Source organism: Sinocyclocheilus anshuiensis, unplaced genomic scaffold (genome assembly GCF_001515605.1).
Source record: "Sinocyclocheilus anshuiensis isolate Anshui unplaced genomic scaffold, SAMN03320099.WGS_v1.1 scaffold831, whole genome shotgun sequence".
Taxonomy (NCBI): domain Eukaryota; kingdom Metazoa; phylum Chordata; class Actinopteri; order Cypriniformes; family Cyprinidae; genus Sinocyclocheilus; species Sinocyclocheilus anshuiensis.
The window spans coordinates 577,017-589,478 of NW_015542380.1; the positions used below are offsets into that span (position 1 = coordinate 577,017).

Genomic DNA, 12,462 nt, shown 5'->3' on the forward strand with positions numbered 1-12,462 from the left:
TTGTAGTACTTTTACTAACTGTACTATAAAGTTTTCTCACCGGGTGAATGACACATGATGTAGCCCAGCGGGTCCCAAATCCAGTCCTCACACAAGGGGAAATCTGTTGAAGTTTACTTAACTTCGGAACATTCATTCACGAATTTGCGCTGCGCAGCATCTTCACACACAGACGAAACTTACTAGAGAAGTGTGACATAATATACCTCTGTAAATAAATACTATTTAAATTCACGTCTCGCACACTTTAATGCCCTTTGTATGGAACATATACACTCGCTTGGAACTGGAATCATGGCGGAATATCCGGTGATGTACACTTCCCAGGGCACTCACGGTCGAATAGAACAAACGTCGCACGTGATAAGAGATACATATGAAATCTGCAGAGCAGGAGGGCGCGAGGATTGGAATTGGGAACCGCTGATGTAGCCTATTGTAATGTTGTCTCTGGTGTTCTGGTCTGTGAGCGTAAATGCATTCAGAGGGCGTGGCTTTGGATGGCGATTGCAGGGAGGGTGGGACCTTCGCTTTCAGTGCTATCAGGCTAAAATTAGCATTTTCCAAGATCTCCTAATACACCTTTAAGGAAATGAATTAATTTTAATATAAATCATGATCGCACCACATGACATTTTTAAGGCTACGGCCGATTCATCTAGATAAAAAACACTAAAATAACTTAATTTAAAATTTTAATATGAATGTACACAACCTTCTTAATGTTTGAACAACTACAAAAGATATTATTATTTTTTGTATTTTAAAATTGTCGAAAATCCTTATACGTCAATGACCCATATATAGAGTGAAAGAAACAAAAGCTGGTAGAATACATTTTAATGGGCATAATTAAGTGCGAAAATTAATCTGAAGGAAATATCTATTTGCTAAATAAACTAAGCCAACTAACACTATACATATTCTTTTGGTTTCTATACCCAGTATTTCTAAAAAATTATAAATGCAATGAAAACACAGGTATCTCAGAGTATACAGGTATACTCTGTATTGGCAAGTACCAAAAATAAAAGTATCGGTATCGACCTGTTCTGAAAAAACAGATAATTAAATGTTTTTTTCCCCCAAGAAAAAACAGCAGACAAAATACTTCAGCATCTTAGTTCCTTCCAGCACACGTAACAATAATATTCATTTTATTTCTGGAAATCTCCAGATCACCCAGTGAAACCTTCTGTAACACTTATCAAAAAGGAACAAGAGTAGCCAAGGGGTGGGGCCTGGCAAAGAGTAAATAAACCAGTACCAATTACAAAACCTCTTCAGCTGCAGAGTGGGGAGTGAAAATGTATGGAAATTACAAACAAACACACTGTTATGTCTAAAGCAATATAATTTATCTTTGGACAAGTCAGGGGTGTCCAATCCTGCTCCCGGAGGGTCATTGTTCTGCAGCGTTTAGCTCTAGCCTCCACTTAAAGGGATAGTTCACCCAAAAATTTTAATTACCCCATGATCAAGCCATCCTAGGTGTATATGACTTTCTTCTTTCAGACGAAAACAATCAGAGTTATATTAAAAATGGCTCTGGCTCTACCAAGATTTATAAATGGCAGTGAATGGGGATTGAGATTTTGAAGCCCAAAAAGTGCATCCATCCATCATAAAAAATGCTCCACACAGCTCCGGGGGGGTTAATAAAGGCCTTCTGAAGTGAAGCGTTTGTGTAAGAAAAATATCCATATTTAAAACTTTATAAATCGTAATCTCTAGCTTCTGCTAACTGTTGTATGCGCATACAAGAGAGAGTGGCGTTTACAGCAAAGGAAAACCAGTCTCCTCACGTCATGGAACGCCACTCTCTCGTGATCACACATACGACAGTTAGCAGAAGCTAAAGATTACGGTTTATAAAGATTTAAATATGGATATTTCTCTTACACAAACGCATCGCTTCACTTCAGAAGGCCTTTATTTTATTTTTTTATATAACTCCTATTGTATTCTTCTGAAAGAAGAAAGTTATATACACCTAGGATTGCTTTAATCTCCAGCTTCTGCTAACTGTCGTACGCGCGCGTTAACAAGAGTGGCATTCCAGCAGATGATGTAGCGTAGCGTAAGCTCCAGTGAGAATACGCTAGTCTCGCGAGAACCAAGTTTTGTTTACAGCAAAGGAAAACCAGTCTCCTCTTGGCTTATATCGAAATCCTCCCGGTTAATAAAGGCCTTCTGAAGTGAAGCGTTTGTGTAAGAAAAATATCCATATTTAAAACTTTATAAATCGTAATCTCCAGCTTCTGCTAACTGTCGTACGCGCGCGTTAACAAGAGTGGCATTCCAGCAGATGATGTAGCGTAGCGTAAGCTCCAGTGAGAATACGCTAGTCTCGCGAGAACCAAGTTTTGTTTACAGCAAAGGAAAACCAGTCTCATCTTGGCTTATATCGAAATCCTCCCGGCATTTTCCCTTTCAAATCCTAGTTTTTTTACTTCTAATTCGTGACCGGAGTTGTTTTGCTCTCTTCTGTGCGCTTCCGCGTAACTACACTCACGTCATCTGCTGGAACACCACTCTCTAGTGAACGCGCTTACAACAGTTAGCGAAAACTACAGATTATGGTTTATAAAGTCCTAAATATGGATATTTTTCTTACACAAACACATCACTTCACTTCAGGATTGGACACCCCTATGATAAGTGCATATATGCATTTACATGTGCAAGTATACCTGTGCCGTTAGTTTGTTTAACTGAGCCACTCCAGGGGTCAGAGGTCAGAGCGTCAGTGGCAGGGGCGGCTCCTTCCACTGCCCAGGGATCGGTTGACCCTGAGAGCGGGGTAGGGGCCGGAGCCACTGAGGCAGCCCAAGGGTCGGCACTTGGAGGGGTCACAGCTGGAGGGGATACAAGGAGAGGTCAAGGATCAGAGGACACCATGAATAAAGAGGAAAAGCCAGGGTAAAGACACAGAGGACACAGGGAGGACACATCCTCGACACTCTTACCTGTGGACGCCCAGAGGTCAGAGTTCACTCTAGAGGACGAGTCACCCCATGGATCCGGGGCTACTGTTGTTCCGCCCCAGGGGTCGGCACTCGGGGGAGAGGCGGGGGAAGCGGCTCCCCACGGGTCGGCAGGGCCCCATGGCCCAGCGGTAGACGCAGGAGCCAAAGCGGGAGGCGGAGAGGGTCCGGCGGAGCCCGTTGCAGGGGCCCCCCATGGATCTACGGCACTCAACTCCATCAAAGACAACTGAGAGAGATACATGTCAGTAAGAATGTCCTCATTTCGAAAGGAGTGCGCGAGAAAGCAAAAGAGTGAGAGGGAAGTTTGTTTGTACAGAGAGGACAGACTTACACTTGCAAGTGGTTCAATAATAGCTAGTGTGGCAAAATGGCAAGAAGGAAGAAACTCTAGAGGAAGTGAAACAAGCTCACACACATCGCTGTGCTAAAGCGCGTACGCAGGGTGAGAGACACAGACAGAGCAGGTAACTCTTGGAGAGTGAGAGGCAGGTACACAAACACACAACCCTCGGTAACACAACACACTACCATGTGTACACCTCACGCTCTCATCCTAGAACAACAACTCGTCAAGCATGAACTCTTGCTGACACAATCGTACACAATCACACACCTCCTCGGGCTTGGCTTTCTCCCTCTTACTCTCCTCGATGGCCATCTGCAGCCTCAGGTCGTCTCCCCTGCGCAGACGCTCCTCCTGCCAATCACACACCACCGTCACATCATCACAGTGAACCAAGTTCTGTGGGCTGATGGGAAATGGAGTCTACTGAACTGTGGCAACCTGACTCCCATGTCTCACCAGCTTCAGAGTTGTGCTTCATGGCTTCAGTTCAGGCACAAATCAACAACATTTGAAAGCATTGGGCGGTTCATCTACTCTGACATTTCATTGATAAGCTCAGATGGAATTACAAAGAATGAACAATTACTGAGAATTATAGGTACTTTTGGAATTACTCATTGATTTCATCATGCAAAAGTGAACATTTTGTTCAGAAGACTTCAAACAACAGAAATTATGAACAAGAGGTAAGCTCAACACACACAAAAGAACAACGGAAATTTTTTAACCTTTTTAAAAGCACTTACTAGGTATTTCTTAGACATTTAAATTGTTCCATAATCATTCTGAAGTATATTATTTTCAGGCTGATCTGTGATTTGCAAGTGAAGAGGATAGCAAAGGAAGAGTTCATCCACTGTAACCTGGATGAATTTTTGCTCCCTGACCTTTTGGTGAGTCTCCTGGCTGACTGTGAGTACGTAGTGGAGCTCTGCATCTTCCAGAGGGTCTTTGCTAGTCTGAAGGAGGGGGGCAGGGTGAGGACAGATGTGAGTGAAGGAGTGAGAGGGGAAATGTGCAAAAACTGTGCAGAGGACGGGCCAAACGTTTAATGTGTGTTATTCTACTTTATTAGAGAAACAGACCATACTTCTATTCTATGATGGCAGTTAGGGAAGAAGGCAGATTTAGGGAGCTTTAAAGATTGATATTATTTGCAGAGCTCAACAATAAGAATGGCCTGGGGACAGAACTGTCACTTGGCCTATTGGGGCACATCTCTTACATTTTTGTACATACTAGGGCTGCACGATAAATCGCATGCGATATTTAACGCGCATCTTATCAGTAAAGCCGGTTCTGTAATCAGCGGTAAATCTCCATCACCTGCATGCTTTCACATTGAGCAGCATTAACTACACAGAGCCGTTGTTCACTGACGAGCTGCGCAAAACCACATTCATATTCGCGCGATTTTTTGCGCAGCTCGTCAGTGAACAAATACAAACTTCTTGTATTATTATTATTATTATTATAGAATTATAACTACTATCATTTATTGTAAAAAAGAAAGAAAAAAAAAAAAAGTATTGCAATAGATATGTAAAAAATAAAAATAATAAAAAAAAAAAATCTATAATTGTGATGGGTGCCAGTTAAATATTGCCAGGGCAGTCTGAACTACTGGTCAGACTCAGCTAGCAGGGAAAAAAACTTTACTGTTGAGCTCTGATTGGGATGCCACAGTTAAAGTACAACTTGTAATTCACTGGCATGTTCTAAAATCAGTAAATATATTGCACAAGTCACAGTCCATTAGAGCAATTTATTACAGGACTATCTGGAATACTTGATTGGAACAGATTACATTTTGCTGTCAAATATGTTTATATAATTGGCCACAAAAGTATATAATTGAACACTGTCTCAGGCAAACAATTTCCTGTGCTACCTTGCAGCATGGTCTCATCTTTCTTTACGTAAAAAAATAAATTTAATGTAAATTTGTTTATTTCCATGTAATAAGCAGGATAATGTACAGTTAGTATTTAATATTTTCAAAATTAAGATATGATCACCATCTCAGGATTTATTCTGCATATGACCAGCTGACTCCACATTATGCCTTACGAATAGTTCTGCTAAAATCCAATTTCACATTAAGTATGCCAACAAAGCTCTTTCCATTTCTGGTAGAACAACTATTCATCTTCTTCTGTCTCTGAACCATCTCAGTAGTACATTTTACCTGCAGCCTGAAAACCTGATCGCTGATTGGCTGAGAGACTTTACCTGCTCCGCCTCTTCCTTGCTCATGGCCAGTGCCAGCTGGAGCTGCAAGTCCTCCTCTCCAGTGCTCTGGGGCCACGCCTGCTCAGCGTCTGCTCCCGAGTGCAGTCCTCCCCCTAAAGCAGGAGCAGAAGGGGCCGAAGATGCTAAGGGAGGAGTCAAATGACAGCCATTATGATGCATCAATAGATGGTGGAGTATCGGTCCCTAAAATTGCTTCCAGGGCAAAATGCTTGCCAACCTCCATACTTGGCCAAAGCTGTGAAGTGCACTCAGAGTGTTTTTATAAGGGTGCTGACATTCATTTGAGTGTCCGCCCTGACCCCTTCATGAGCCCCTCCTACTGCAAAGCACTTCTAGTTCTTACCACTGCTAGTCTGTGCCATCTTCTCTTTGGTCTTGAGTGCATGGATCCTCTCCTCTCGTAGCCTCTCCTCGTCTTTTAGCAAAGTCACCAGCTGCTTGGCCTTTTCCCGTACATTCACACCCTGAAACATGCACACAATATGTAACGTTACATATTAACTTATTGTGTTTTGCACAAAGCATGTGTGCAATTCTAGTATGTTTAATTGTCCAGCATTAGAATGAATAATTTAACAACCTGAACTACATCTTGTTGAGTTTGAGGTAGTGCATGTGACAAACGTGTTATTAGGGTGACTAAAATAAAATAAAACTTATTGGACTGAAGTTTTTGTGGTTTAAATGTGAGTGGGAGAAAGTCCTTGGTTAAAAGTCATGGCGTTTGAATTGACTGCACATAGAGACCTTGAGCGAGAGATTGCTGTAGTGTGTGAATCACATTTGAGAACCGTTACTAACATGATGAAGGACACTTCAAAACTAACACTGAGAGCTCTCCTTTTATTTCCTTATTGAAAGAGAGATAAGTTTCATTTGCACGTGTGTATAAATATAACTTCTTGTTTGTGAATACCTGGTCCTTGCCATCTCTGTCAATGTACTGGAAATCTTTGAGAGTCTGAACAGCGTAGATGTTTTCCCTGCATTGCTGTGCCACTCTCTCTGAACCCGTCTTTATCAGATACTCCATCAGAGTCATAGCCTGAGAAAGAGCGGGAGTAAAAATACAATCAGATTGTATTCATAGCCTCATATACCACATCTGCCACTAGTGAGGGTAAAACTGTCAAACTTACTTTATATACATGTCTCCAGTTCTTCCCATGGTCGTTGAGTCTCTTCCAGACCATGCTCATAATCTCTGAGAAGGCCACAACATTGTATGTCAGGTCAGCAATCTCTGACATCAGAGAGCTAGAGGGACCCCATGGGTCATTAGAGGTTGCTTCCCTAACCTTGAGAAAAAAAAATCAATAAACTTCACTTAAAGTGTCTCTTCATGCTTACCGAATACTGTATGTGTAAGTATGTGAAAGTGTGTGAAACTATACTCTATGCAACTTTAAACATTTTAAACAGAAGTATGCTACATGACCGCATAACACTGCATGTTTATTCAGCTAGTGTCGTCAAATAAAAAAAATAAATAATTAAAAATAATAATAAATAGAAAAAAATAAAAAATAAACAACAGGTTAAGAACTGCCATTGTACCATATATACCACTAAAGTAGTTGTTATTGCTTCCGGTTCATTTATAGCACTAGAAATTGAATGTCAGTGCATTGCATTATGGTATACCATATCCACGCAGTATGCTCAGTTATATACTGCACATTTTAGAGAATATAGGCTAGTAGGTTATCTTCAGTGCCGATCCTAGACTTCTGGGGGCCCTAGACAAAACTGTGTTGTGGGGGGGGCTCTGTACGCTTTCAACTCATTTTTTTTTCTGTCTCGAGCAAGAGACTGTATGACATTCACATTACATGATTTGACTGATTTTTCCGTAGAAAGGGCGACAGCGCACAGCATTAAAAGAAATTAACATTCATGTTTTCATAACCGCTGGCCAAATTCAAAAATGAAACTAAAATTAAATCACCTTTGAGAGCAAGCCTGGTATTTCGGGGGCCTTTCGCAGCTTGCGTACTTTGCGTATAGGGAGGATCGGCTCTGGTTATCTTTATAATCTAGGCACATAAAAAGAACGGACTGTGCAAAATATACTGTACTATTATACTACAGAAAGTGTATGGACTAGAGTGGTCCAGTAGTATGATACTCCAAACATAACTTTATTTCACTGATCAACGTTGTGACACACTTTTACTATTTAGGCAGGAATTCTATGCAAAAAACCGTATGTGATGAGATTTCTTAATGAGATTCATTTAAGATTATGTGTTCAGCATTTTTGGTCACCAGTGTTTCAGCCTAAACTGAAATTACCGATGAAAACAAATGAATTCCTGTCTCTTTTGTATGACTGCTAACAGTTTCATTCAATCGAAAAAAGAAAAAAAAAAATGAAGAGCAGAAGTACAAAACATTTATCAGGAACTAAAAGACTTGAATAAGAAGACCGCTTCAAGGCTAAGATGAAGAAGAATGTGAAAAGAAGAACAGAGAAAATGAAAGCTGGGTTACAAAGGTAAAAGTCTAACCTTTATCTCTGCCTCTGAGTAATTGTGAACAATGTTCTTCACTTGTCGCCGCAGCGATGATGTCGACATGGCAACAGGCTGACTATCAGGTTCTGCAAAATCTGGGACATTGTAAAGCAATGTCAATAAAACACTAATATGGACAGGTACAAAGGCAAACAAAGGCTACACATTTTTCAAAAGGGAGTGTATCAGCTCTGAGACTGAAATATCTAAAAATGACCAGGAGGTATCAGCAGGACGTTTATCAGAAAACAAAAAGGAAATGCTTTGGCTGCTATTCAAACGCCATCCGTCTCTCCATCGATTAAAAAAAAAGACCCAATCTTACATAATATCCCCAGTACCGTGCACCCTCTGTAACCATGAGAGCACAGCACCAGGAATTCCCCAACCTAAAAGTCCTGTAAACACAAGAGCATCTGATGACGTGTGAGTCTGGCTCCAGGAAGTGTGTGTGAAGTGTACTATACCTGGGAGTGTCGGTCTCTCTCCCCCCCTCTCGATTTCCCTGTGTGCGTGCGCTCAGGTCGGGGTCTCTGAGTGTTTAGCCTGTCTACTGTTCCAAACCTCCGCACAACGGCCACATGAGGGCCCAGAAGCACAGATGTGGGGTGAAATAACTACGAGAAGGACAGAGATTTAGATGGGAGGTACAACATACAGGGATGAAAGCTGGTGCAGCACTGTGGAGGCTTAAAAACACAAAAGACATACAATTCCGCACTTTGACAATGGAGAAAATGCAGTAATAGCGGACCATGCCTGAAGGCACTGTACATTGCTCAACTGTAACATCAGCTAGGTGTAAGCCTATAGAAACTACAACAAAGCATGTGATACATAGATTTATAAAGTCGCTAAATTATCAGTATGATTAAAAGCTGTTGAACAAAAACGACTACATGCCTTCCGCCCTCTGAATGAGAATTCATATTTTTAGTAAGAAAAAAGCCTTTCAGTATAGTAGTAAAAATGTCCACCTTCACATCATGGTACTTGCATCTTTTTACCGTGAATTCTTTCATGATTTTTAATTTAAAAAATGATATTGTTATTAATATTTCAAGATGAATATTTACTGGATGGAAGCCATTTAGGCTTATTTGATTATCCATACATCAATTATGTATCAAATATAAAACAACAGGATTTTAAGGATCCTTTTTCTCTCAATAATCACAGTAAGCTACTGCATTGAATTCTATGTAATTAAAACTGCAGAGCTCTGATAATAAAACTAAGCATTTAAATATCATCTTACTACGACAAAATATTAGAAGATATAGATTGACAACTGATATTTATTTAGCTATATGTATTTTATGCAAGTAAAGTAGTCTGTTATAGTGTTATAAAAATCTTGATGTATATTACAAGCTATCAGAATTTAATCTTACATTTTGTCCATATAAACAACATCTGGACCAAATTGCATATTTTTGTTCAGTTTGGGCCTCTAAATAAAATAAACATGTTTTGTCCCTCCTTGAACGTCAGCTCCATATTCTCACTATATCATACATGAGCCATAAAACCCTGGTGTATCAAAGAATATAAAACACCCCCAAATTTTGACATACATATTCTATCTAAAATATACAGCTCCATTAAAAAATTGAATATTTCACTACTATTTATTATGTCACATTTACATGGTTAACATTACATTAAACACAGGTAAAATACAGGAATAAGGGAGTTACTAACATGACCTGATCATATTAATGAACTTACACAATAGATTAGCACCCTTGACTACATTAAAGGCAAATATACTAAAAATTTTCTTCTAAGCATCAGTAAATCAAGGAAGAACAGGCGATAAGCAGTAGTTGAAAGGGTGTATTAATATGCAGTACTGTTGTATAAGGCTTTGACCTGATAACAGTCCCACAGCCGCCTTCAGGATTCAGGAGCAAAGTACAAAAGTCTGAATGAACTGTTCTCAATGAGACCAGAGACCTTTAACTTCAACCTCCATTCAAAACAGTCAAATCAGGGGTCAACAGGTGGTTTCCAAAAGCAAGTTGATGAGGTGATAAACAACATTCAATGAACTTATCTATGACAACCTTTACTTGGAAATGTGCATGAAATCTGACAGCTGGCGAATCGGATCGGCATCAGATCTCTTAAAGAGGCGTGTTGTTTATCTTTGTCTGAGAAGACAGCTATCAGACAACAGCACAAACCTCTCTACACCTCCACCCAGCTAACAAATGAAACAGCATTCATTCCCAGCCGTTAGAGAACTCTTCTAAAGTAACTTCAGCACCGAACAAGCCCTCTGCGCTCCAAACTGATAGAAAGAGATCACTGCCAAGTCCACTAGAGATCAGCTAGCTGAGGCTACTTACCGCTGAGCTTCTGGTCTTCCTCTCAAACACGACCAGACATCCAGCAGAGCAGCAGAAAGCGGGTTATTATAGGTGAAGACGGGAGTAAAGGGACGCGCCGTTGCCTCTGTCACGGCGCTAAATTAAAAACACTCATTTAGAGACTCGAGCGCCGCGTTATGCTAACTCAACTCATAAAGAGACGCGGCTGAGTGCGTGACAGAGTGACGCGGTTTTCCTTCACAACTATCGCCCTTCGAGTCGTGCTCGTCATTTAAACATATAACGTGTCATACAGCCGCTTATACTAACATAATAGCGCTACTTTCGCAAATAAAGTCTCTACTGACCCTGCTGTTGCTCGGATGGTACGAGGAGATGGCGGCACTTCCGCTTCCGTTTCCCCGCAGCCGGACGGACCGCGCCCCCTTGCGCGCTCAGAGATTTGAATATTTATGAGCCATGGGAACTACTATCTTAACAATGATTTTTGTGATTTTGAATAGTAGCCGTACAACAAAAGCATCGAAATCTATGATTCTAGATTGTGAAATGTGAAAATCTGGTATATGAATATTATATATGCGCAAACAAATGTAATGTTATCGTTTTGGTCACTCAAACTGAATATTTGCAGAAACCATTCAAAGGTTATAAGAAAACAGACAGTGAGCCTTAAACTATACTACTTGAAAATAAAAATACACATAAACACTCAACACCACCACGGCTATGACTGTGAAGAACAGTTTCACACATCTGTAAAAGATTTAATAGTGAATACATTTGAAATACTTCTTAATTTGTTGTTAATGTAAATAACTAAATCCATTAATTGCAATACAAACACAGTCATTGCTACCTATCTGCATATTTTGGGTATTGGGTAACATGTTAAACTAATGCTGTCTCAGACATACCATGTGACATTCTTGAACAGCAGGGGAGTAACAGAAGCGTAGTTCAGATTATGAATGGAAATGAGACCAGAGGGACTGATGAAGCCTCATTGGAGACTGTATTAGCAACAGCTTCATGAATGTAGAGCAGCTGGAGAAATAGAAACGGACACGGTTGTGATAACAGGGATTGTTTGCCTTACGTAATATACAGTAGCCATGTTGTACTTGAGATATCAAGGAGAATCTTTTTGAGATGTAAATGTAGAAACGAATTAATTCATTAATTCAGAGAGAGAGAGTTGAGGTTCAGGGTAAACTGAGAGTGAGATATAGAAAGAGAGAATGTGAACTGGCAGCGCTGAACAGAAGTTTGACATGGAGAGGATGGTTGTATTAGGTTCTGCAAACAGATGGCAAAATGTACAGGTTAAATACCATTGAAAAAAAGCCAATAAACCAACAAGCTAAATAAAACAAAAAGAGTGGACAATTTTAATGTAATGACTCTAAACTGTTCCCTTCTATATATTCATAATTCTTCTTATCCAGCAGTGTTTTGAAAGTGCTGGTATTTATACCAGGATATTTTTCTGTTTGCATTACTTTTTTGTGTTTTCTGCATTCCGGTTTGCCTTTATTTGGAACTATTTGTTTTGGCAGAGAACAAATATATGCCAGTTTTGTCTGAAATGTAAGTTATCCGAAATGAATTGCTCATTTATGGAACTGTTGCACAAAGCAATATCAGAGATTCTTTTATTAAAGGAGATGGCAACCTTCAAATCTGTATTACTGAAGGAAGTATAAAGGTCAATCTGAATCACATGCACCTAAGCTAATAATATAATGGCGCTTGTGTGATTGAATCCATGTTTTACACAATGTGCATTCATTACACTTTTAAAGGGGTCATATGATGCTATTTTAAAGATCATTATTTTGTGTATTTGGTGTAACAGAATATGTTGACATGCTTACACCACAAGCACATGTCGGAAATGTAATGCTGCTTACCATAATCGCTTCAGCTTTCTAAGTAAATATCAAGACTACCAATTACCATCAGTTCAAGCCCGAAAGGGCAACAGAGTCGCGTGACAGACACAGTGATGATGCAGTACA

General features: G+C 40.0%; 1 protein-coding gene across 4 annotated transcripts in view; it reads right to left on the minus strand.

Moving 5' to 3' along the window:
- Nucleotides 1-10,854, minus strand: part of LOC107692569 (epsin-1-like) — a 23,621-nt gene extending 12,767 nt beyond the window's left edge. Inside the window, exons 1-11 of one of the 4 annotated variants that reach the window (XM_016491670.1) lie at nucleotides 10,460-10,854; nucleotides 8,573-8,722; nucleotides 8,100-8,200; nucleotides 6,729-6,887; nucleotides 6,506-6,634; nucleotides 5,933-6,053; nucleotides 5,569-5,711; nucleotides 4,224-4,295; nucleotides 3,604-3,687; nucleotides 2,970-3,216; nucleotides 2,694-2,858 (exon numbers count right to left, since the gene is read on the minus strand). In XM_016491670.1, the coding sequence (XP_016347156.1) occupies nucleotides 2,694-2,858; nucleotides 2,970-3,216; nucleotides 3,604-3,687; nucleotides 4,224-4,295; nucleotides 5,569-5,711; nucleotides 5,933-6,053; nucleotides 6,506-6,634; nucleotides 6,729-6,887; nucleotides 8,100-8,168 (1,189 nt within the window). In that variant the 5' untranslated portion in view covers nucleotides 8,169-8,200; nucleotides 8,573-8,722; nucleotides 10,460-10,854. The remainder of the gene's footprint in view (nucleotides 1-2,693; nucleotides 2,859-2,969; nucleotides 3,217-3,603; nucleotides 3,688-4,223; nucleotides 4,296-5,568; nucleotides 5,712-5,932; nucleotides 6,054-6,505; nucleotides 6,635-6,728; nucleotides 6,888-8,099; nucleotides 8,201-8,572; nucleotides 8,723-10,459) is intronic. The other 3 variants (XM_016491669.1, XM_016491672.1, XM_016491671.1) reach the window with 3 other exon arrangements.
- Nucleotides 10,855-12,462: the final 1,608 nt, after the last annotated feature.